General features: G+C 44.7%; 1 protein-coding gene across 2 annotated transcripts in view; it reads right to left on the minus strand.

Moving 5' to 3' along the window:
• LOC124048944 (pappalysin-1-like) overlaps window positions 1–24,244 on the minus strand; it is a 125,660-nt gene that overhangs the window by 11,230 nt on the left and 90,186 nt on the right. The window contains exons 16-22 of one of the 2 annotated variants that reach the window (XM_046370133.1): window positions 17,367–17,550; window positions 16,919–17,120; window positions 16,471–16,639; window positions 15,072–15,219; window positions 14,733–14,848; window positions 7,160–7,231; window positions 3,406–3,504 (exon numbers count right to left, since the gene is read on the minus strand). In XM_046370133.1, the coding sequence (XP_046226089.1) occupies window positions 3,406–3,504; window positions 7,160–7,231; window positions 14,733–14,848; window positions 15,072–15,219; window positions 16,471–16,639; window positions 16,919–17,120; window positions 17,367–17,550 (990 nt within the window). Of the gene's footprint in view, window positions 1–3,405; window positions 3,505–7,159; window positions 7,232–14,732; window positions 14,849–15,071; window positions 15,220–16,437; window positions 16,640–16,918; window positions 17,121–17,366; window positions 17,551–24,244 lie in introns of both variants that reach the window. The other variant, XM_046370132.1, reaches the window with a different exon arrangement.

Consider the following 24,244-nt stretch of genomic DNA (forward strand, 5'->3'; position numbering starts at 1 on the left):
TACCACTACTGCACTGTTAACAGATGCCAGACACATTCGTTATCAGATACATACCAGTCAGTCCAAGCCTACTGCTTGTTTTCCATATCTAGAGACAGAGAGGTTGTGAAAGACAACTTGTTCCTGGTGCTGCTGAACAACTTCTTACTGGGAGCCCTGGCCAGTCAATGGGCCAAAGCAGCTAGTCAACAAACAGCAGTCTTTTGGAACACAGCATGGGTGGGTCCAACAAAGACGATGCAACCGCCTCTGGCTTGACCCTGGGTTTTGGCTCTTAGTTTTTGACTTACAAATGACTTTTTATTTTACCAGGTTGGCTACACAACAGAAGCCAAGAACCGTCTCCTTTTTACAACAGGTACAGGGAGAGTGGAATAGGCCAATGTGGAGCCTGAGAGGAACGGGGTGGGTGGAACGGTGGGAAGCATAGAACAGTGAGGATAAAACATTGATGAACCCTAATACCGTGGAAGCTGATGTTAAAATAGCGAGGGAGGAACAGTGAAGGTGGAACGGAAGCAATCACACACGTTCTGATTGGACCCTGGGGAGAGGGAACACATGCGCCCGCCTCCCAGCAGGAAATGAAGAGACTCCAGATCCAGCCAGACAGACAGACACACATGCTACAGTAAAAACCCAGCCAGAAACACAGAGGAACAGAAGGAGCCAGAGAAACAGATAACAGTACAGACTCAGGCAGAGGAACTATGATAGACTTCTAACCCAGCCAGAAAGCCAGACACAGCCTGGGGAAAAGACCACAATACACACAGCAAGCTAGAGAAACACAGAGTGTACAGAACAGCTGTGTATTGTTCACATAGCAGAAGAGGCCCGTATCTGGATCATAGAGAGAGGTGGCAAAGGACAACCATGAGCACCAACTGGTGGAGTAAAAACCCTCAACCCCTAAAGCTGGGCAACTGAGCAATGTCAATGTGCAACAGACAAGGCTTTATGTAGCTTATCTTCAAAAGGTCAAGTTCAAAAATACATGGCAGCAAACACAAGTTCACAACTGATTTCAAATAACTCTCAGTAGCCACAGTGACAACAGAAGAATACATTTAAGATTATTCCCATTAACTTTGTTTAGGAGAAGCAACATACAGTGCCTTGCGAAAGTATTCGGCCCCCTTGAACTTTGCGACCTTTTGCCACATTTCAGGCTTCAAACATAAAGATATAAAACTCTATTTTTTGTGAAGAATGAACAACAAGTGGGACACAATCATGAAGTGGAACGACATTTATTGGATATTTCAAACTTTTTTAACAAATCAAAAACCGAAAAATTGGGCATGCAAAATTATTCAGCCCCCTTAAGTTAATACTTTTGTCACGCCTTGGTCTTAGTATTTTGTGTTTTCTTTAATTATTTGTTCAGGCCAGGGTGTGACATGGGGTTATTGTATTGTCGTATTGGGGTTTTTGTAGGCATTGGGATTGTGGTTGATTAGGGGTGTGTCTAGTATAGGCTTGGCTGCCTGAGGCGGTTCTCAATCAGAGTCAGGTGATTCTTGTTGTCTCTGATGGGGAACCGTATTTAGGTAGCCTGGGTTTCACTTTGTAGTTCGTGGGGTGATTGTTCCTGTCTCTGTGTAGTTTCACCAGATAGGCTGTAATTAGGTTTTCACTTTCCGTTTGTTGTTTTGCATTTGTAATAGTTATTTCATGTATCGCATTTATTAAAGACATGAGTAACCATGACATGAGTAACCACCACGCTGCATTTCGGTCCGACTCTCTTTCTACAAACGAAGAACGCCGTTACAACTTTGTAGCGCCACCTTTTGCTGCGATTACAGCTGTAAGTCGCTTGGGGTATGTCTCTATCAGTTTTGCACATCGAGAGACTGAAATTTTTTCCCATTACTCCTTGCAAAACAGCTCGAGCTCAGTGAGGTTGGATGGAGAGCATTTGTGAACAGCAGTTTTCAGTTCTTTCCACAGATTCTCGATTGGATTCAGGTCTGGACTTTGACTTGGCTATTCTAACACCTGGATATGTTTATTTTTGAACCATTCCATTGTAGATTTTGCTTTATGTTTTGGATCATTGTCTTGTTGGAAGACAAATCTCCGTCCCAGTCTCAGGTCTTTTGCAGACTCCATCAGGTTTTCTTCCAGAATGGTCCTGTATTTGGCTCCATCCATCTTCCCATCAATTTTAACCATCTTCCTTGTCCCTGCTGAAGAAAAGCAGGCCCAAACCATGATGCTGCCACCACCATGTTTGACAGTGGGGATGGTGTGTTCAGGGTGATGAGCTGTGTTGCTTTTACGCCAAACATAACGTTTTGCATTGTTGCGAAAAAGTTCCATTTTGGTTTCATCTGACCAGAGCACCTTCTTCCACATGTTTGGTGTGTCTCCCAAGTGGCTTGTGGCAAACTTTAAACGACAATTTTTATGGATATCTTTAAGAAATGGCTTTCTTCTTGACACTCTTCCATAAAGGCCAGATTTGTGCAATATACGACTGATTGAGTCTCCCACCTCAGCTGTAGATCTCTGCAATTCATCCAGAGTGATCATGGGCCTCTTGGCTGCATCTCTGATCAGTCTTCTCAAGTTTAGAGGGACGGCCAGGTCTTGGTAGATTTGCAGTGGTCTGATACTCCTTCCATTTCAATATTATCGCTTGCACAGTGCTCCTTGGGATGTTTAAAGCTTGGGAAATCTTTTTGTATCCAAATCCGGCTTTAAACTTCTTTACAACAGTATCTCGGACCTGCCTGGTGTGTTCCTTGTTCTTCATGATGATCTCTGCGCTTTTAACGGACCTCTGAGACATCACAGTGTAGGTGCATTTATACGGAGACTTGATTACACACAGGTGGATTGTATTTATCATCATTAGTCATTTAGGTCAACATTGGATCATTCAGAGAACCTCACTGAACTTCTGGAGAGAGTTTGCTGCACTGAAAGTAAAGGGGCTGAATAATTTTGCACGCCCAATTTTTCAGTTTTTGATTTGTTACAAAAAGTTTGAAATATCCAATAAATGTCGTTCCACTTCATGATTGTGTCCCACTTGTTGTTGATTCTTCACAAAAAAATAGAGTTTTATAACTTTATGTTTGAAGCCTGAAATGTGGCAAAAGGTCGCAAAGTTCAAGGGGGCCGAATACTTTCGCAAGGCACTGTATCTTATACTAACATAACTCTTTTCTTAACTTAACTCAACTTAACTCAAATCTTAACTCTTATCCTAGCATAACTCTTATCCTAGCATAACTCTTATCCTAGCATAACTCTTATCCTAACTTAACTCTTATCTTAACTTAACTCTTATCTTAACTTAACTCTTATCTTAACTCAAGTTCAAAAGGCAGATAAAAAGAAGACATTTTGTCTTGATAAGGTTTAGTGAATCAAGGTCCAGATGTAACTCACCTTCTTGGTCTTGACGGTGGAGTGGCAGCAGTCCCCTCCGTCGTAGTTACAGAAGGCTCTGTTGTTGACCGAGTCACAGTAATTGTCTCCCATGAAGGGCTGTGACAGACAGAGACAGCAACAAACAAGAGGAGACAATAAGAGACAGAACGTCATCAACAACCTATACAGTGTACTGTACTTACACATATGGACAACATAGAGAGGAATAATCCACTGATTCCCTCTGATTTATTTGTGTTTGATTATCCCACTTAAGTGCTCTATATTAGTTTAAGTTTGATTTTGTTAATATTGTATTCACGGCTGCCAACTTTTGAAGAAAGCATGGAGTGAGATTTTCTATGTGAATTTCATTGCCCCCTGGCACAACCCTTATTCCCTGACTACACCGCTTGCGCATGTTGCCAAATAAATTTAGGAATCTATGTTATTCAATTATTACACCCACACTGCTCACCCGCGTCAGCGAGCGTCTGCGTTGCCAAGGGCTAAAATAGAAGTAATTCCTATTTCTGACGCAGATCGCGCTGCAAGTCCTGCCTCTCCCATCTCTTTTCATTTATAGAAGCAGGTACCCACGTGCCATCTCCTCATTGGTTATACACACGTAGGTGATTGAAAGACAAACTGTTGCCGGTTGTCGTGGTAATACTATGAAAGTTTAGATGCCAATCACCATATAAGTTAAACAATGAAAAAACCTGGAAGGAGGAAAGATGACTAGAAACAATTCGGTTGACTGTTTTTATGTGTGGATTAATTGTCAGAGTAGAGGACCTTGTGCATTTCAGGTAAAATAACAACCTAATGTTTATATCCCAGCAAGCAAAATAGGACAAATTAGCTAGCAAGTGCAAGCTAACTAGCTAAATTGCCATAAATGTGTAATGCTTTTCGACCTGTCCCCAAATTAATGTCATTGGTTCAGAGTTTGTTTTGATATTTTAACCTGCGTGTCGTGATCGCGTTTGGTGTAAGGGGAAAAAATACATTTATGCGCGATGGAGCACGATGGCGCACGATGGTGCACGATGGCGCACGATGGCACACGATGGCGCAGGATGGAGCACAATGGAGCACGATGGTGCACGATGGTGCACGATGGTGCATGCACGCAGCCCGTTTGGGTTCGGTGTTAGACAGAACATTTTAGTTTGAAAGCTAATTTTCTGCAATTCTACGTATTTTGACATGGCTTTGGCGCATGACCATTAAAACCATGGAATATAGAGTAAAATGTGTATATTAATTATTCATGGCAGTGGGTAAATATAGACTGCTTTCAAGGTAAGGAAACAAAACTTTTGTAATTTGGTTAAAGTATCTCTTTAAAATAGGTCTGGAAGAAAATCCTGCTTGCTCTCCAGGAGGGTTGGCCTCCTCTGAAGTGCTGGGTGTTTGAAAATGTTCTTGTTATAACAGTTAATTTCTCTAAATCACCCAACATTTAAGAAAAATCGAATGAATATCAACATTCAGGTGGTTTATGGCCACTAGTTGAAGATCCTTGCCATGATCTTACTTACATAGAAAATATGACGTGTTTATGAGTTGTGAGCCCCCTTACCATCTCTGCCTAGCATGGGCACAAGACTAAAATATCAACAATTATATTTGATTCCTGGAGAATTTAATATCCATTGCTTATTTGTATATCTTATTCAAAATTCTCCACATTTTCAAAGACACAAGTTAGGCATACCAGATATTAAATATGTGATTAAATTGGCAAAATTGGGAAGAAGTGGAATAATAGAAAAATAATGGAGAATAACTGCAGTGTTCTTGCTGACAAGCACAGTAATTACCCTTATATTTTAGCCCATTGTTACGAATGAGAATTGTTCCACTGATCAGACTAAATAGACAATCAAATCTCCTGAAGACAAGATGAAGTAAAGTTGCCCCTACATCCTAACCAAATTAGTTTTCTATTTATTGTCCCCCTCTTGAATACACTTTTGGCCTCAAAATCTGTTTGACAAAATGAACCCCTTTTGACCCAAAATAAAATAATAGTTACAAATCAGGTCACCCCTGCAAAAAACTAAACTTAAGAACAGGAAGGATAGAAGTATCACACATAGAACAGATATACCACTATCTAGACTTGCTGTCAATGAGAATGACAGAATATAACTCACATTTCTATGTGAATTTAGTTGGGTCGCCCAAAAAGTTACATATTGCAGCTTTAAACTTGTAAACTTGTTTTGTCCCCATCTCACCCAGTGCCATTTCTGGAGGTTGTGTGCTGAATTTGCTGATTAATCTGGTGCATAATTTACACTTGTGACACAATGTGACTGTTTAAGCCGTGAGAGGTCCAGACATGTAAATCAATGTGAGGACACCATAAACTATGAGGCTAAGAAACACTCCAATCATGTGATTTATGAGGGTAGCCCCCCCTTCCTTGGTTATCCAATTGGCTTTAACTGTGTGAATGATGACATCATCCTTTTACCAACACTGAGCAGAAGAGGAATACTTTCTTTACCACGATAACATTTAAATACATAGCTTATCACAGTCAAATCTAAATATATATTTTGCCCGAGGAAAGAACATGTTTTGTTAACATATCTGATCTGAAAATATTGGCATACTACAATATCATCTACATAGGGTGTGTAGACAAAGTATTAAAGCTATAGCCCAGTATCAGTTCTTTCCTGCTTCTCTTCTCTAGCAGAGGGATTCTCTGAAACAGATCCAGGTCCCCATGTGGGTAAAGTGTTTCATTTCGGAGACGACATGAATCAAACCCGCTTCTAATTGCCTTCCACTGACAACCGTCTCCGCTTGTGCCGGTATCCACGGTAACTGACGTCACAGGAGCAGCACATCTCCTCAGAGAGAACAATTAGCTACACATGCTCTGAAACAATGTTATATTACAACCATCTCCCGAATGAGCTCGCCTGATGTAAAAAAAGGCATGTCTCTCTGATAGCTAGCTGTCCAGCTAGCTAGCTACCTGGCTGGCATTGTATTTAGGGCAGTCTGTTCAGAAGTGTGTGTGTGTGTGTGTGTGTGTGTGTGTGTGTGTGTGTGTGTGTGTGTGTGTGTGTGTGTGTGTGTGTGTGTGTGTGTGTGTGTGTGTGTGTGTGTGTGTGTGTGTGTGTGTGTGTGTGTGTGTGTGTGTGTGTGTGTGTGTGTGTGTGTGTGTGTGTGTGTGTGTGTGTGTGTGTGTGTGTGTGTGTATATCTGTGTCTGTATCTGTGTGAGTGCTAGTCAGTTCCAGGTAAGAGCCAGTAATGGCTGCCAACTCTTTCAAACATGACCAGGCCTGATCTCTCTTATCTGTCCAGCTCCATTTGAAACAACTGACTGCGTGTTGGATTTTAACAGCTCCCGCCGAGCTAGTGTCTCTGCACAAACTCCATGGGGAGTAGAACAACTTGAAAAAAGCAACATATCTGGAAACTGAAGGTGATGTCTGATCTGATGACATGTCAGAAAATATCAGGATAGGTTACAAACTACATAAAGAAGCCCTTGTTATCTGAGCACTTAATCATGTGTATATATTCTGTTACAGTGTTTATACTCCCCACACACCTCTCCTCATCACCACTGGCCTCCATGATGTATGCCATGTCCACTTACCTCACTTCCTCTCATGCAGTTCAAGCCCTTACCTCACATCCTATCACACAGATGAGCCCCCCCCCATATCTTCTATCTCAAGTGAAACATTTATCTCATAGATAAACTCTATCCTCAGAAAGCTCAATGAAGTTCTTACCTCACATCCTTTGATGCAGTGGAGCACCTCTGGGTGTGGATACCACTTCAGTCCCATTGTACACACTACATTCTGTAAGGAGACAAAAGGAAAACAGTCAAAAGTGGTTCAGACACTCAAAATATCTCTACTGTATATGGATGAAATGTCAATCTGTGAGCGATGGAATAAGATATACTGATTCAAGTATAAATGACAGGTTGGAGATATAGTAGTGTTATAGTAGTGTTAGTAGTACTAGTAAGCAATTTTCCTGCTTTCAATATTAGATTGTGGAGTGAAAGTATATGTGGAACGCCATGTTGTTGCCGGCTGCTGTGAATGCATCATTGTGTCGTCTTTCCCCAAAACCCACACAAACATAAACAAGGAGTCATATGGCAAGACTAGGCTGCACACAGTCTCCACCAGCCAACGTTGACAGGAACGCTGGCACAGAACTTTCTCTCTCTTTCTTCCAATGCCAGACTCAGGTCATAACCTTGGTCCTACAACTAACCTATACATATCTCTCCATACAATATAAGGCTATATTGATATTGTCAATGTTTCGCAGGGGGCGTTAACAAATATAAACTTGTCATGAAGCTAGAGAGGAGGATATAGTCCACGTCTAATGATGGTCGGTTGGCTCTTTGAAGTCTGCCACCTCTGCGCCTTGTTTCGACAGATCCGACTCGCAGTGACGTCTGATCCCAACCACAAGCACATTACACTCCGAGCTGATTGACAAAGGTGAGTTCCGACAAGTGTTTCTACAGGTCAAATACCTTGAAATACCTTACAATGAGATGTTTTTACCAAAGCGACTGAAGCTGACTAGACCTATCCTGCTTTAACCACGTCATGCCTCCACCTCATTCCAAGGTTCCTAGCTTACCTAAATCAAACAGCTTTTGTTGTAAATCATTATTTTTTTCTCCCTCTCTTGCCACGCTATGTGTGCCTGTTTGGATAACGCTTACTGCATTCCCTTTGATCCCAGACACGTAATGTGGACGGGTAAATCTTCTCTCCTTGGTTTGTGAAAAGGAGGTTAGGGTGCCAACCCTCTAGTGGAACGACCATGTTCCTGATTAACAGTTGTTCACCTTAACTCACTCCACATTCAGGAGGAGGAAAGTCCATGGTGTTTTCCATATGAATAGATGCATGAGTGTCTCCAGTGGTGGAGAAGCCTGCTTTTTGATTGATTACCACGGACTGCTGAATAAATCTACTTGACATTATATAACTTGACCCTTATATAAAGGTGCTCTTTCATACCAGGGCACCGGCCCCGGGAGATTGCATCACTGTATGTATGAAACGTGTTCTCGAGTATTTCCACAGTATGTGTGGAATCTGCACTGTTATTTTCATTGTCTGCTCTCATTGGGATTAATGGAGGGAAAAAGGGGGCTTCTGAGGTTATTTGAATGTAGTGTGTGTGTGTGTGTGTGTGTGTGTGTGTGTGTGTGTGTGTGTGTGTGTGTGTGTGTGTGTGTGTGTGTGTGTGTGTGTGTGTGTGTGTGTGTGTGTGTGTGTGTGTGTGTGTGTGTGTGTGTGTGTGTGTGTGTGTGTGTGTGTGTGTGTGTGTGTGTGTGTGTGTGCGCGGCAGGCTGGGAGAGCATATACAAGACTGTGTCTGTGTGAAACGGGTGAGACCTGAGAGGGTTTTCAGGGGAACATGATGCCCCCAGACGAAGGAGATCCTGTACATGCAGGATCAAGCAACCCGGTGCGGACTGGATCAAAAGTGCCATCCACAGCAAAGGACTGACTGACCTCCGCCGCAGCGCTATTTCCCCGCCCTGCTGCGTCCCAATAACACACGAGTTGAAGCGCTTTTTCGCTGCTGCAAACTAGGGTATTTTTCATTTCAGTGCCGTCAGCAAATCAATGGCAGAAAAAATAAGAAGGGAGAGAGGGATCGAGAGAGAGAAAGAACAACAGAGCATCTGAGGACAGCTGGGTACTGGGTAGCAGCACACTCCTTTCCCAGCATGCCTTAGTGAAGTGAGTGAGCTCACTGAGGGGTTGGGTGGGGTGGGTCAAATAGCCTCCCACAGTTAGGATGACCACAATGAGTGGTTCAACTTTGGTAAATGTACAGCTGCAAAGTGGAGGAGTGGGGGCTAGAGAGTCTTAGTTTAAAAACTTTTCACTGCTGTTTTTGCCTAGTTTAATCAAATAAAATGTTCGCTAAGATGAAGTCCTCCGCAAACTTGCTCGGCCGTAAATCAACAGAATTCACGATTGTGGCTTTGCCTAACACCTCCGAGCACGGGATCCTCGCCCCCAGCACCTGCCCCAGAGGCACTGATATCCAACCAAAATAGATCCTTATTTGCACAGTGAGGTCATGTCCCTAATAAATATTATTCACAAAAAAATGACCAATTCTAAAGGTAGCAGTGTCATTTCTGCTGAGGCAAGGAAGCGTGCTACAGAGAGTGAGCGAGAGGAGGAGAATGGTAGCCTAAGTGGGTCAAACCCCACAACGAATGCGTCGGAAGGGTGATACATCACTATTATTGATGAAGAGGCCAAACCCCCTGGCTCAGCACATATGGAAATGCAAAGTGGATTTTTTGCCTTGAACATGTGGAACACTAAAGAAACGGCTGCATTTTTTTTGTGAATCTAGAGTAGAATGATGGAGCTTTTAAGGTAAAATGTTATGAGAATAATACCATAGAATCTAATCAGGGGTTAGTAGTGATTTAATCACCAACATATTTGATGGTTCTCTATGCAAATATACTGTACTTATCATAATCAGTCTACTATTGAGTTCTTGTGATATTGTAGGTGGTATGGATCACATTTGGTAAGTATCACTCATCTGAGAACACTTATAGGCCAGGATTCAATCATTTGCAGAAACCAGGGTGGATTTCTAGATAGCGCTTCAGAAGTGTGTTCCACTTGCACAGTAGCGTTTCCCAGATGGAGCAGGTTGAGTTGACACTTTCATTTAGAAACTGGACGTCCCGTGGCGTGAGCCGTCAGCTCTTAAGGCAAACCTTACCGAGTAGTCATCCGCTGCATGCAACCAGACTGACAAAGTTTACCTCCTTTTTGTCTGGGGGGGGGGGTCCTATGCTTGTCTGGTAGCCAAAGAGGTGGAACAGGTTGCATAGGAATTCACATGCATCGATTGACATGGGCCGGCACAGAGGCACAAGCTGCTGAGCACACGAGAACAGCCTATTGATTTCTCCTCATCCAACCCCTGTGGAACATCTCGATGCCCCATTAATCCTGTCTCCCTTTCCCCCTCTTGCCTCGTTTCCAGACTAATATTATGCCAGTGAATAAATCATATCAATTACACAAATCAATTACAAACAGATCATATTATTTCCCCCGTACCACCACAAATGGCTGACTCGGCGAGACTAGCAATGAAAACAAAACACCCCCAGAAAGAAAATATAGTGTTCTCAGTCCTAACTCCCAAGGCCCTCATTGACTAGCCTAGGCCCAAGCCCCTAGCCCCTAGCCTCTAGCCCCTAGCCCTTAGCCTCTAGCCTCTAGCCCCTAGCCTCTAGCCCCTAGCCTCTAGCCCCTAGCCTCTAGCCCCTAGCCCCTAGCCCCTAGCCCTTAGCCCCTAGCCCCTAGCCTCTAGCCTCTAGCCCCTAGCCTCTAGCCTCTAGCCTCTAGCCCCTAGCCTCTAGCCTCTAGCCTCTAGCCTCTAGCCTCTAGCCTCTAGCCTCTAGCCTCTAGCCCATAGCCCATAGCCCATAGCCCATAGCCCCTAGCCCTATCTAAGGTCCATCCAACTGCAGCTAAAAACCTTAAAAACAGCTTTTAACTGTAATTTAATAATTAGGTCCCATTGACTTAAATCGAGTTCAATTAAGTGAGGAAGCGGTGGAATTATCTGACAAACACATTTAGATACAGCGATATGATGGTACTTATCGTTGTGTATTTCATTACTCTCCATGTGAATTGTGCCCCCAAGGGGGATAACGTTTACACAACGTTCACAGTACGCTTCTATAAACTGCCTGCCACCCTAATTTCCTCATCACAACCACCAATTTAAGCAATCAGGGAAGAATCAATACAATATCCCTGTCAAATATATCTAAATCAAACTATTAGCGTTTCTAATGGTGTCATTTCTAAAATGATAGTGATTACTGACGACACGGTGCGTTTGAACTTTTCCGACTTGGCCCCAGTGCTGGCTGTGGTTCACAGATGACTGGTCGGGATCTGCCTGTGTTCTTCCAAGCCGCGTGGTTATTGTGTTGATTGGGACATGCCTTCCTGTGCTGGTAATAGAGAGGTAATTGAATGTAAACGGGGTATACTCTAGTGGGTGGTGCTGGACTATGCCGAGTGTGCTGGTAATAGAGAGGTAATTGAATGTAAACGGGGTATACTCTAGTAGGTGGTGCTGGACTACGCCGAGTGTGCTGGTAATAGAGAGGTAATTGAATGTAAACGGGGTATACTCTAGTAGGTGGTGCTGGACTACGCCGAGTGTGCTGGTAATAGAGGTAATTGAATGTAAACGGGGTATACTCTAGTGGGTGGTGCTGGACTATGCCGAGTGTGCTGGTAATAGAGAGGTAATTGAATGTAAACGGGGTATACTCTAGTAGGTGGTGCTGGACTACGCCGAGTGTGCTGGTAATAGAGAGGTAATTGAATGTAAACGGGGTATACTCTAGTAGGTGGTGCTGGACTACGCCGAGTGTGCTGGTAATAGAGAGGTAATTGAATGTAAACGGGGTATACTCTAGTAGGTGGTGCTGGACTACGCCGAGTGTGCTGGTAATAGAGAGGTAATTGAATGTAAACGGGGTATACTCTAGTGGGTGGTGCTGGACTACGCCGAGTGTGCTGGTAATAGAGAGGTAATTGAATGTAAACGGGGTATACTCTAGTGGGTGGTGCTGGACTACGCCGAGTGTGCTGGTAATAGAGAGGTAATTGAATGTAAACGGGGTATACTCTAGTGGGTGGTGCTGGACTACGCCGAGTGTGCTGGTAATAGAGAGGTAATTGAATGTAAACGGGGTATACTCTAGAGGGTGGTGCTGGACTACGCCTAGTGTGCTGGTAATAGAGAGGTAATTGAATGTAAACGGGGTATACTCTAGTAGGTGGTGCTGGACTACGCCGAGTGTGCTGGTAATAGAGAGGTAATTGAATGTAAACGGGGTATACTCTAGTGGGTGGTGCTGGACTACGCCGAGTGTGCTGGTAATAGAGAGGTAATTGAATGTAAACGGGGTATACTCTAGTGGGTGGTGCTGGACTACGCCGAGTGTGCTGGTAATAGAGAGGTAATTGAATGTAAACGGGGTATACTCTAGTGGGTGGTGCTGGACTACGCCGAGTGTGCTGGTAATAGAGAGGTAATTGAATGTAAACGGGGTATACTCTAGTGGGTGGTGCTGGACTACGCCGAGTGTGCTGGTAATAGAGAGGTAATTGAATGTAAACGGGGTATACTGGTAATAGAGAGGTAATAATGTGGGTGGGGTGCTGGACTATGCCGAGTGTGCTGGTAATAGAGAGGTAATTGAATGTAAACGGGGTATACTCTAGTGGGTGGTGCTGGACTACGCCGAGTGTGCTGGTAATAGAGAGGTAATTGAATGTAAACGGGGTATACTCTAGTGGGTGGTGCTGGACTATGCCGAGTGTGCTGGTAATAGAGAGGTAATTGAATGTAAACGGGGTATACTCTAGTGGGTGGTGCTGGACTACGCCGAGTGTGCTGGTAATAGAGAGGTAATTGAATGTAAACGGGGTATACTCTAGTGGGTGGTGCTGGACTACGCCGAGTGTGCTGGTAATAGAGAGGTAATTGAATGTAAACGGGGTATACTCTAGTGGGTGGTGCTGGACTACGCCGAGTGTGCTGGTAATAGAGAGGTAATTGAATGTAAACGGGGTATACTCTAGTGGGTGGTGCTGGACTATGCCGAGTGTGCTGGTAATAGAGAGGTAATTGAATGTAAACGGGGTATACTCTAGTAGGTGGTGCTGGACTACGCCGAGTGTGCTGGTAATAGAGAGGTAATTGAATGTAAACGGGGTATACTCTAGTGGGTGGTGCTGGACTATGCCGAGTGTGCTGGTAATAGAGAGGTAATTGAATGTAAACGGGGTATACTCTAGTGGGTGGTGCTGGACTATGCCGAGTGTGCTGGTAATAGAGAGGTAATTGAATGTAAACGGGGTATACTCTAGTGGGTGGTGCTGGACTACGCCGAGTATGCTGGTAATAGAGAGGTAATTGAATGTAAACAGGGTATACTCTAGTGGGTGGTGCTGGACTATGCCGAGTGTGCTGGTAATAGAGAGGTAATTGAATGTAAACGGGGTATACTCTAGTGGGTGGTGCTGGACTATGCCGAGTGTGCTGGTAATAGAGAGGTAATTGAATGTAAACGGGGTATACTCTAGTAGGTGGTGCTGGACTACGCCGAGTGTGCTGGTAATAGAGAGGTAATTGAATGTAAACGGGGTATACTCTAGTGGGTGGTGCTGGACTACGCCGAGTGTGCTGGTAATAGAGAGGTAATTGAATGTAAACGGGGTATACTCTAGTGGGTGGTGCTGGACTACGCCGAGTGTGCTGGTAATAGAGAGGTAATTGAATGTAAACGGGGTATACTCTAGTGGGTGGTGCTGGACTACGCCGAGTATGCTGGTAATAGAGAGGTAATTGAATGTAAACGGGGTATACTCTAGTGGGTGGTGCTGGACTATGCCGAGTGTGCTGGTAATAGAGAGGTAATTGAATGTAAACGGGGTATACTCTAGTAGTTGGTGCTGGACTACGCCGAGTGTGCTGGTAATAGAGAGGTAATTGAATGTAAACGGGGTATACTCTAGTGGGTGGTGCTGGACTATGCCGAGTGTGCTGGTAATAGAGAGGTAATTGAATGTAAACGGGGTATACTCTAGTGGGTGGTGCTGGACTATGCCGAGCGTGCTGGTAATAGAGAGGTAATTGAATGTAAATGGGGTATACTCTAGTAGTTGGTGCTGGACTACGCCGAGTGTGCTGGTAATAGAGAGGTAATTGAATGTAAACGGGGTATACTCTAGTGGGTGGTGCTGGACTATGCCGAGTGTGCTGGTAATAGAGAGGTAATTGAATGTAAACGGGGTATACTCTAGAGGGTGGTGCTGGACTACGCCGAGTGTGCTGGTAATAGAGAGGTAATTGAATGTAAACGGGGTATACTCTAGTGGGTGGTGCTGGACTATGCCGAGGGTGGGAGCACAACACTTCATGTCCCAGAGTGCACTGCAACTTGTTTTCTTTGGGTGTACTCTCGCAAGGGGTTCCTCTCATATTGATCTCCTTTTCTGTCTTTCTCTGTCTCTTTCTATCCCTCCCTCTACCTGTCTGTTCCTACCAGTATCATCTGTTTTCCAGTGTCTAGCCAACCAAGATGCATTGGCCAGACAGACAGTAGGTGTGAAGGGTTTGGTCCTTCTGTAGTTCATAATATTACCAAGACACAGACACACAGTGTCAAATTCCTAACAGGGCAGATCATGAGCAGCAGTGCTTTGTGAAGTACGTCTGTAGGACTTGTGACAGACACACCTTGACTTTGGGTGGGTTTCTCCAGTGCTCTTTGAGTACGCTGTCTGCGGTCATATTGCTAGGCAGGATCACCACGTCGTTGTTACTGTCCTTGCACATCAGCTCACACTCCTCACCTGTGTGAACAAACCCAATGACATCATCAGTGTCTGCACAAACTGTACACATATCAAATAAAAAAAATGAAATGGCCTTTGATCTTATTTAAAGACGCTTAAAATGTTTACTTCATATCCACTTGGTCATCTATTTGTTACCTCAAGGCCCCTAGTGATTCTCTATAATCTGACAAACATAGTGTATGATATGGTTCCTACTATGCCACACACATATACAGACCTATTCCATGTCCCTTCTTGCAGCTGACTCGTATGCTGGGGTTGAGGTTTTGAGGTAGAGAGCACTGTCCCATGCTCTGAGGACAGAGCTTGAAGGAGCCAGTCCAGTTGCCGTCCTTCCTACAGCGGATCACATTGGTGCTAGGCCCCTGCCAAACACACACACACACGCGCACACACACGAGCACACGCGCACACACACACACACACACACAGACAGACAATGGACATTACGAACCACCTTCCATGCCACAACGAAACGTGGTACTCTTATCTGACAATCATCTGAGGAGATGTAGTCAAGGAGGATTAAAGGGTTTAATTAATCTGTCTGTGGCACAACTATTTAGAAAATCAATCTAATCTAATAACTGGCTGTGCTAATTGAATGGGACTGATGGGGAGAGCGAGAGATAGAGAACGAGAAAGAAAGGGGAGGCAGTAGGAGAGAGGAAAGGGGGATGAGAGAAAGAGAAGGTGAGAGAGAGATAATCAATTCTATCTATGAAACAGTCATCTCTTTTAAACCAGAAGTAAGATAGTGTGTAATTTGGTCAGCTGCCTGATTAACTTCTGCGTTCATACGTGTTAGAAATTGAGAGTTCTGGCAAGAAAACATCTCCACCCCTCCCAATGGTGGCAGATCCTCTCGGTTTACACGCAGAATCTGCCCACAGGAGATTCATGAATATACATGCAAACTCTGGACCTAACACCCTCTGATCCTCTCATTATAATCCAGCCACACACACCAGGACATACTAATCGACACACAGTTCTGCATTAAAGGCTACCACACAGAGAGATCCTCAGGTTAAGGACAATACAGTGAAAGGTAGTCTGTGTGAATATACGTATGTGTGTCATACAGTACTGTATGTTGCATTATGTTGATCTTCACATCTCCTGTTCCCTAATACATTATCCTCTTACACTTCACAAAGACAGCAGATACAGACAAACAGCTAGACACTGAGGCCAGTACAATGTTTTAAGAAGACGCCAAAAGACAAGGCAAAGCTGACAGACAGACAGACGGACGGACGGACCAGACAGACAGACAGACAGACAGACAGACAGACAGACAGACAGACAGACAGACAGACAGACAGACAGACAGACAGACAGACAGACAGACAGACAGACAGACAGACAGACAGACAGACAGACAGACAGACAGAGAGACAGACAGACAGACAGACAGACAGACAGACAGACAGACAGACAGACAGACAGACAGACAGACAGACAGACAGACAGACAGACAGACAGACAGACAGACAGACAGACAGACAGACAGACAGACAGACAGACAGACAGACAGACAGACAGACAGTTGAGGGGAGGAGGAGTAGAGAGAGACAGACCTGCTTGCATGGAGCGGTGTGCAGCGGTCTCACCGTGTGGTTGGCTCCAGGGCAGTTGATCCAGCAGGTGCTGTCGAAGCGGAAGCCATCCGTGCACTGATACATGCCGTGGAAGATGGCAGGCGGAGGGTCACAGGTCACCGGCTCGCACGCCCCCTCCAGCCAGCTGCCGTCTTCTGTGCACTGACGCTTAAAGGCTCGCCTGAGATAAGGAGGGGATAGAAGTTTAGACAAAGCCAAAGACCAAGACAAAGTTTCTTGGGTTGAGATGAGTGGAACTTAATTGACAGGACAAAGAGTAGAGACATGCTCCATGTTAAAAGGATGGGATAAGTGAAATAAAGAGTTGAACAGGATCAATTGAATCAAGTCCATTTCAAACCCAGTCAATTGAACTGAGTCTGGGATTTTGAATTAAAATGGAATTGACCCCGACTGTGAGTCACTTTATATTCACAACAGCATGTGAGTGGTTGGTCACCTCTTGGGCTTGTTGGTGACGTGGTAGCCCGGCTTGCACTTGTACTTGCAAAGGGAGCCCACTTTGAGGCCCGTGTCGTTGCAGCGCTTGGTTTGCAGCATGGCGTTGGGCACGTGGGGTGGGGCCGGACAGCGCAGCTCACAAAGTGCCTCAGGGAATGACCACAGACCATCCTCCAGACACGTCAGAGTGTTGTTAGAACCTGGGGGAAGAGGGGGGTGGGACAAGGGGAAATGGGAGTGAGAGGTAGTGAGGTAGGAGGAGATGTAAACAGGGTAGAGATGGAAGGAGAGAAAGGGAGAGAGGCGTGGGAGATTGGAGAGACAAATAGTTGAACAAAGCAAATAATATAAAAGATATCCCATGAATCTGCCAGCCAAGAACAGTACTGTGGAACACATTAGCTGTTCTGAATTGATTTCACACAGCCAAAACCCAAACCACTCACCTACGAGCTGAGCAGGCTCCCTGCATTGGAAGGTGCTCCTCCTGCCATAGGTAGTTCCCTCAGGGAAGTTAAAGTTGGCTGGGTGGACGTGGTACTTGTCTGGTAGACCACAGTCTACGGGCTCACACGACACCTGCTTATTCCACTTTCCATCTGCACAGGTGATGGTCACTGTTGAGTCCGACTGGAGTGAGGGGACACATTAGAACAACTGTGACAATTACGACAAGACACACATGGATGCAGCTGACATATACACACATACACAAGAATGCAAATACACACAAGTACGCACGAACACACACACACATACACACACAACCCCACCCAGTACGATACATGCCGCACACTCACACAGACAAACAAGACGACACACAAACACAGTATGTCCGTCAATTTAGCGTTTGCTCAACAAGTCATTGTAACACGACAGAGCCAAGCAGGTCTTAAATGTCACTGACTTAACTGACTGGGATTTGTCAGCAGCTCAGGTAACTGATGATGAGAACCCAGTCAACAGAGCTGACATCCAACTACTGTATAATCATCCTAATGCAAACCACATTTAGACCGGGGGAGGGGACACTTTCCACCAGAGCCAGTACACAGGGGATTATCCCCAACTCCACATGGTGAGGATAGATTCATGGCCTGTTTTGATCCCAACACAGCATTGTGTGGTCTGAATACCAACTACGGAGAAATGTTGGCACCTTTCGCATCAGCGAACACTGTTATTCAGAAGAGCCGCTGGACTGAGACAACATCCGGACAGAAACAGGCAGACGCACCAGCGCACGCACACACTCAGAGGCCCAGACACACACACACACACACACACACACACACACACACACACACACACACACACACACACACACACACACACACACACATACACACGCACACGCACACACACACATACACACGCACACCCACACACTCAGAGGCCCAGACACACACACACACGCACACACACACATACACACGCACACGCACACACACACATACACACGCACACCCACACACTCAGAGGCCCAGACACACACACACACGCACACACACACATACACACGCACACGCACACACACACATACACACGCACACCCACACACTCAGAGGCCCAGACACACACACACACACACACACATACACACGCACACGCACACACACACATACACACGCACACCCACACACTCAGAGGCCCACACACACACACACACGCACACGCACACACACACATACACACGCACACGCACACACACACATACACACGCACACCCACACACTCAGAGGCCCAGACACACACACACACACACGCACACACACACACATACACACGCACACCCACACACTCAGAGGCCCAGACACACACACACACACACGCACACACACACATACACACGCACACCCACACACTCAGAGGCCCAGACACACACACACACACGCACACACACACATACACACGCACACCCACACACTCAGAGGCCCAGACACACACACACACACACGCACACACACACATACACACGCACACCCACACACTCAGAGGCCCAGACACACACACACACACACGCACACACACACACTTACACACGCACACCCACACACTCAGAGGCCCAGACACACACACACACACACACGCACACACACACATACACATGCACACCCACACACTCAGAGGCCCAGACACACACACACACACGCACACACACACACGCACACATACACACACACACACACACACGCACACACACACACACACTCAGAGGCCCAGACACACACACACACACGTACACACACACACACGCACACCCACACATTCAGAGGCCCAGACACACACACACACACGCACACACACACACACACACATGCACACACATACACACACGCACGCACACATGCATGCACGTACGCACACCCACGCACGCACACACACAGATAAATACAACCGCATGTCCCCACACAAATACTTTCTATTGAGTGCTTGGAATTATAAGGCTCTATTTGCTTTTTTGTCTAAATGTAGTTATTGACATAGCCCTGTTCTGTACAATGTTCTCTACCTAGCCTATATTATACTCTAAACCCCAATCATGTTGTTAAGTTTAAAAAAATACAAGATCAAATTTGCTGACACCATTCGAACCAATGAGGGTTTGAACTTTTAAAGCCAATTATTTCAGAAACCTTATAATTCTAAGGTCATGCGGTCTGTTGTTCATAAAAAATGACAATAAGCTGGAGTTGTTCAGTTTACAGCCGATTAAGGACACAATAAGACTTCATGCATTCCTGCTGTAAATAAGGGGTCAATTTTGGACCGCAATTTAGTAATGATTTCAAAGAGACACTGTCTTTCAAGCAGTAACACTTTGTATTTAATTAACCTTTTATAACATAAGAAAATGGTTTAAATGGCCCAAAATACTTTTTTGTATGTTTGCCACAAATTCATTCAACGTGTGGTTTTTCTGTGATATTCAGAGACTATGAAGTTGGCGATTGAGCTGATCTGACATACCGGTATGACCTAAAATGGCCACCGGTATGGGTGATATAGGTGAAATGGGCACTGGTGCCTTCATACTTTTAGATCTAACAGTGGAAAGGCTATGGGCTATCAATTCAGTTCCAATTGTATCTGAAAGATGAGACTATCAACTTGGTATAGAGACATTGACTGGAAGCTAAATATGTATTTCCATTTTTGAGTTATTTTTGAGTTATAGTGGCTGCCACGCCCCCCAGGGGCAAAATCTGGGGTGGCTCCATATTTATATTTTTTCAGGGTACAAACTGCACTACTGTGTCAACATTTTCAGCTTAGCCACTGCTAACATCCAGAAGGATCAACATTTAACCCTAACTCCTAATATTTCAGATGGACCAACATTTTAAAGAGGTCAACATCCTAAAAGGGTTCTTTGGCTGTCCCGATAGGAGTACCATTTAAAGAAACATTTTAGGTTACAGGTAGAACCCTTTCCACAGAGGGTTCTACCTGGAACCAAAACAGGTTCTACCTGGATCTAAAAGGGTTCTGCTATGGGGACAATAGAAGAACCCTTTTGGAACCCTTTTTTCTAAGAGTGTAGTAACAACTCAGTCAGTTCCATCTTCAACATGTTGGGTTTATAGGAACCTGGTATATGGGTTTCTTCCCCTTTAATTACACACACTACAATACAAAAGTTTTAGGTCACAAGAAAAGCACAAAAATTTGTCCATTAAAATAACATAAAATTTATCAGAAATACTGGAAACGTCTGATTTTTTATGGAATATTGCCCATTATATACATTCGCCCATTATCAACAACCAGCACTCCTGTGTTCCAATAGCAGGTTGTGTTAGTTAGTCCAAGTTTAGCATTTTCAAAGGCTAATTTATCATTAGAAAACCCTTTTGTAATTATGTTAGCACAGCTGAAAACTGTTCATTAAAGCATTAAAGAAGCAATAAAACTGTCCTTCTTTAGACTAGTTGAGTATCTGGAGCATCAGCATTTGTGGGTTTGATTACAGGCTCAAAATGGCCAGAAACAAAGGACTTTCTTCTGAAACTCATCAGTCTATTCTTGTTCTGAGAAATTAAGGCTATTCCATGCGAGAAATTGCCAAGAAACTGAAGATCTCGTACAACACTGTGTACTACTCGCTCCACAGAACAGAACAGTCTGAACACTTTCCGAATGCACGGTGTACACTCATGCTGTGACTAAAAGCTGGTGTTGACGGGTCCAATTGTGTATCTGTGTGTGTGTGTATATGTATGTGTGTTTCTGTGTGTGGGGGGATTTATGACTGTGTATGCTCAAGTGTGTATACAGTTTGTGTATGTGGAGTTTCCTTCTTTAAAATCTTTACAGCTGCCTGACTCTCCTCCAGAGTGGATTTAACAACCCCTGGCTACTGGGCCTAATTCAAGCCAGACAGACAGACAGACAGACACACAGCTCCAACCTTCTTCATCTCAACCCACCTCACCTTACTCAGGATGACACTTCATACAGTATAACACAATCCGTTTCGAGTTCAGCCAGGATCAAACAGAACTAGGGTTGAAAAAAAAGCTGGTAACTTTGCAAAAGATTGCAGCTTTTACAGAAATCCTGGATGGACAATTCCAGAATTCCTGCTTCCATTCACATCTGATTCCAGGAATATTCCAACTGGGATTTCTGGATAACCTGTGCATTTTGGGAAAGTAACTGGAATGTTGTAACACTACACAGAACTAACTGTACTGTTGGCATCTCTGACAGGACTATGTAGCCACTCCAAGCAGATACTCCAGTGATGTTTCCTTGTTGCACTGATCCCCATCTTAATCACCAGCTGCATTTCCCTACAAAACATCTGCATGTAGTCGTATCAGACAGTTGTATGTCAATTGTATACAACCTGAAAGCAATGTGCCCTTTCAGGTAAACAGCAGAGAGTGTGGTCATTTGTCTTGTTGTTCATCTTGCCTTAATAGTTCGTCCAGGAGTTTTTCCTTGGCCATGTGACCTGATCAGGAAACACTACAGACCCTACTTCTAACACACAAACACACCCTCAGGTGTCAATCATCATCAGCACCCTGACCTTGTCGCCTCATAAAACACCTTGAGACTCACTCAATTTAAAGCGCTACATTTCCCAGGGTAGATAAAATCTGGACCTTTCAGCGCCACTCGCCTTGAGACCTGCAGCGCGTCCACAGGAAAGGCTAAAATATGTCTGCTGCTCGCTCTCGCTCTCTCATATGCACAATCCCCCCACCGCCCACCACACACACAGGCTTTCCTCGGAGACATCTGGGACACAAACGGATTGCATAATAAAACCTCAAATACACAAATAGACGTGGGGGTACAGATTGTTTTGGAGATCAGAATCAGAACCACCTTGATAGTTCCCAGAACCACCTTGACACCGGTGAAGCAAGACTGTAATCGGCTAATGAAAGGAGATAGGATTGTGCTTTGCACTGCACTTTTCAACCTCATAGACTACAGGGACCAGGGTGGGGGGAAAGAGGAGAGGAACTCGTTGTACTGTCCCCAAGTAACGAAAAGGGAGGGAAGTGAGCTGAAGTTCTGTCTCTTTCTATTTCTCTCTCCCCCCTCTCTCACCCGTCTCTCTCTCCCTCCCCTCTCTCTCTCCCCTCTCTCTTCCACACACTAACCCTCTCAAGGAGATCCTTCAATCCTTCATCCCGAAGCGATTTACCGTTGACATATTAATCAACATTATGACCTGTCAATCAAACGTAATGACGTTACAAGTGTGATGGTCAGATGGTAATGAAGTGAATCTCTCAGAGTTGACACATGCAGACACAATCGTAGGCTGGTAGTAACATGTTTCATTGTGTAATAGACCTGAACAGCTTGTGTCCCAAATGGACCATTTTGCATACACCAACATGCTGTTTAACTGAAATGAGCCGCATTATGCTTGTGTTGGTACATAAGCATATGGATGTAGTGTTGACATGCTAATAGAGAAACAACATACAGCCGGGTCTGGAATGATTGACACTCTTGATAAAGATGAGCATTAATGACTGTATTAAAAAATGTTTAAAAAAAATATTAAAAAATCAAATATTGAGTTATATTGTATACAAAAAAAAGGGAAATGATATAATACTAATACAATTTCTCAGAGAAATAGGTTTTGTTTAACAGGTTATATTTTTCAGAAGAAGGCAGTCCATAAGTGCTGACGAAGGACATCAAGGATCTGGAAGGGTTCTCGAAACAGGCTCAGCTCTGTTATCCTCGCATGGTGAGGTACTGAAAACATGGCTGTCAATCATTTTGAACCCGACCGTAATTTTTTTTTTTTACAAATGTAACTTTTTTTTTTTGGAGCTTACAATATAGCTCAGTATTTAAATGATTTATTTTATACAGTCTCTTTGACTCATGTTTATCAAGGCTGTCAACAGTTTCAGACCCCAAAAACACATCATACATACAAACAGAGTGCCATATGGATATGTAGAGTATAAATCTGATTACGCATACACACACAAATAACAAGTGTGTGCGTCTGCGCATGTGTGTACAGTAAGCTCCCCCCCCCCCCCCGCCCCCCTGCGCCAGTCAGATCCTCCACCATAACCACTTCCACATGTGCATCCTCACCAACATAAAACCAGTTGAGGTGGTGCTCCATTACGTTAATAGCCAGAGCAAACAGGAGGGAGTGTCCCGGTACATCATTCATTGAATCCTTCTATACAGCTCACTCAACCTCTCTCATTTCTCACACTCTCTTCCTCTTTCCCTGTCTTCTTGCGGTCTCTCACTCTTTTTTTGTGTTCCCTCTCTCTCTCTTTCGCTCCCTCTCATTTAGCTCATGGATCATTCCTCTGGCTTCACGTACGAACACAACCTAAAACCACAGATTTTCACTTTCTCTCTCTGTCTCTTTTCCCACACCTTCTGTCTCCTTCCCCCACCTTCTGTCTTTGTCTCTTTCTCCCCACCTTCTCTCCCTGTTTCTATTCCCCCCACCCTCTGTCTCTGTCTCTTTCTCCCCCAACCTCTCTCTCTGTCTCTTTCCTCCCCAACCTCTCTCTCTGTCTCTTTCCTCCCCAACCTCTGTCTCTTTCCCCCACCCTCTGTCTCTTTCCCCCCACTCTCTGTCTCTTTCCTCCCCACCCTCTGTCTCTTTCCTCCCCACCTTCTGTCTCTTTCTCCCCCAACCTCTCTCTCTGTCTCTTTCCTCCCCAACCTCTCTCTCTTTCTCCCCAACCTCTGTCCTCCCCAACCTCTGTCTCTTTCCCCCCCACTCTCTGTCTCTTTCCTCCCCACCCTCTGTCTCTTTCCTCCCCACCTTCTGTCTCTTTCTCCCCCAACCTCTCTCTCTGTCTCTTTC

This window comes from Oncorhynchus gorbuscha, linkage group LG11, assembly GCF_021184085.1.
Source record: "Oncorhynchus gorbuscha isolate QuinsamMale2020 ecotype Even-year linkage group LG11, OgorEven_v1.0, whole genome shotgun sequence".
NCBI lineage: Eukaryota > Metazoa > Chordata > Actinopteri > Salmoniformes > Salmonidae > Oncorhynchus > Oncorhynchus gorbuscha.